We start from the raw sequence: 1164 nt of genomic DNA, 5'->3' as shown, positions 1-1164 counted from the left end.
TTACAAGTGTATGTTACATGCATCTATATGTGTATATATTATCATACGTATGTATGAAAATGTATGTGTACATGTTCTTTGTACACTTGTGTATGTACGTACGTGTCTGTTCGTCTGCTAGATAAGTATTGGTCTAGTTTTATTAGCGGACGCGTTTGCACTCGCATAATGAATCTAAAGTACATCGTCTATACTAGCACATTGCACATACATATGCCACGGACAAAGTATACGTACATATACGTTCCAAATCACCCGACACACACTCACAGACTTACCTAAATAGACAAGTATGTGTACATGAACGTATCACATCACCTATCACACACTCCTAGACGTGCGTAAACACGTACGTACACGTACATAGTCCCCCACCACATACTCGCAAGCACATGGAATAGATCTCGCAGCTAAATCAATCATACAAAAGGTTTACACTGCCTTTGAGGTCACAAGCGCAGTCGCTGTCGCTGTCTAATGGCTTCATTGCGGTCCTTATTCCAGTGGTGAGATGGAGGTCTCCGTGGGACTGCTAATGGAGATTGATCGTCTAGTCAAACTGTTAGAATCGCCCGTGTTCACGTGTAAGTTGTGTTGTGGGTGCACTGTGTGGCTTAGGACAAAATGCCATAGAGAAGTATCAAGTCCCCTTGGACTTTGTAGTCTTGGGTTTTTTAGGGTTTAGGTCTCGGCCCTCGATCGCGGTGAATGGACCTATTTGTCCCGTCATCGCCGACGAGCAAGGTCCATGCTAACAAATCTATTTTCAGAATCAACATGTATGCTGTGTTCTCAACTAGTTTTAGTTATATCTTTTGGGATGCCCTCTGATGTGCACCCCACACACATCATACGTATCAGAGTTTGCATCGACCCACTACACAAACCACTCAACCGGATCAACCTGCACTTGTACTACAGTTCTACGGCTGCATCTGCTGGAGCCTGACGGATACCCTTACCTAGTCAAGTCACTGTATGGACTGCTCATGCTACTGCCACAGAGCCAAGCATACCACACCCTGCGCTCCCGATTGGATGCTATACCGCCTGTGCATCTGCTGCGCAGGTGAGGGTAGACTTGCATGTTAATATATATACATATATATATGTGTGTGTGTGTGTGTGTGTGTGTGTGTGTGTGTGTGTGTGTGTGTGTGTGTG

The 1164-nt window shown here is 44.8% G+C and overlaps 1 protein-coding gene across 1 annotated transcript; it reads left to right on the top strand.

The window, feature by feature from the left end:
• Nucleotides 1-511: 511 nt before the first annotated feature.
• SARC_15884 (hypothetical protein) lies at nucleotides 512-1069 on the top strand (the record flags this gene model as incomplete). The annotated part of the gene is made up of 2 exons (XM_014290001.1): nucleotides 512-584; nucleotides 922-1069. Coding segments are annotated over 2 exons (221 nt in total), but the record flags the coding sequence as incomplete, so codon positions are not given.
• Between the last annotated feature and the right edge of the window lie 95 nt (nucleotides 1070-1164).

The sequence above is a fragment of the Sphaeroforma arctica genome, assembly GCF_001186125.1.
Source record: "Sphaeroforma arctica JP610 unplaced genomic scaffold supercont1.6928, whole genome shotgun sequence".
Taxonomy (NCBI): domain Eukaryota; class Ichthyosporea; order Ichthyophonida; genus Sphaeroforma; species Sphaeroforma arctica.
Note: the sequence above shows the minus strand (reverse complement) of the source record. Positions and strands in the feature narration are given on the sequence as shown.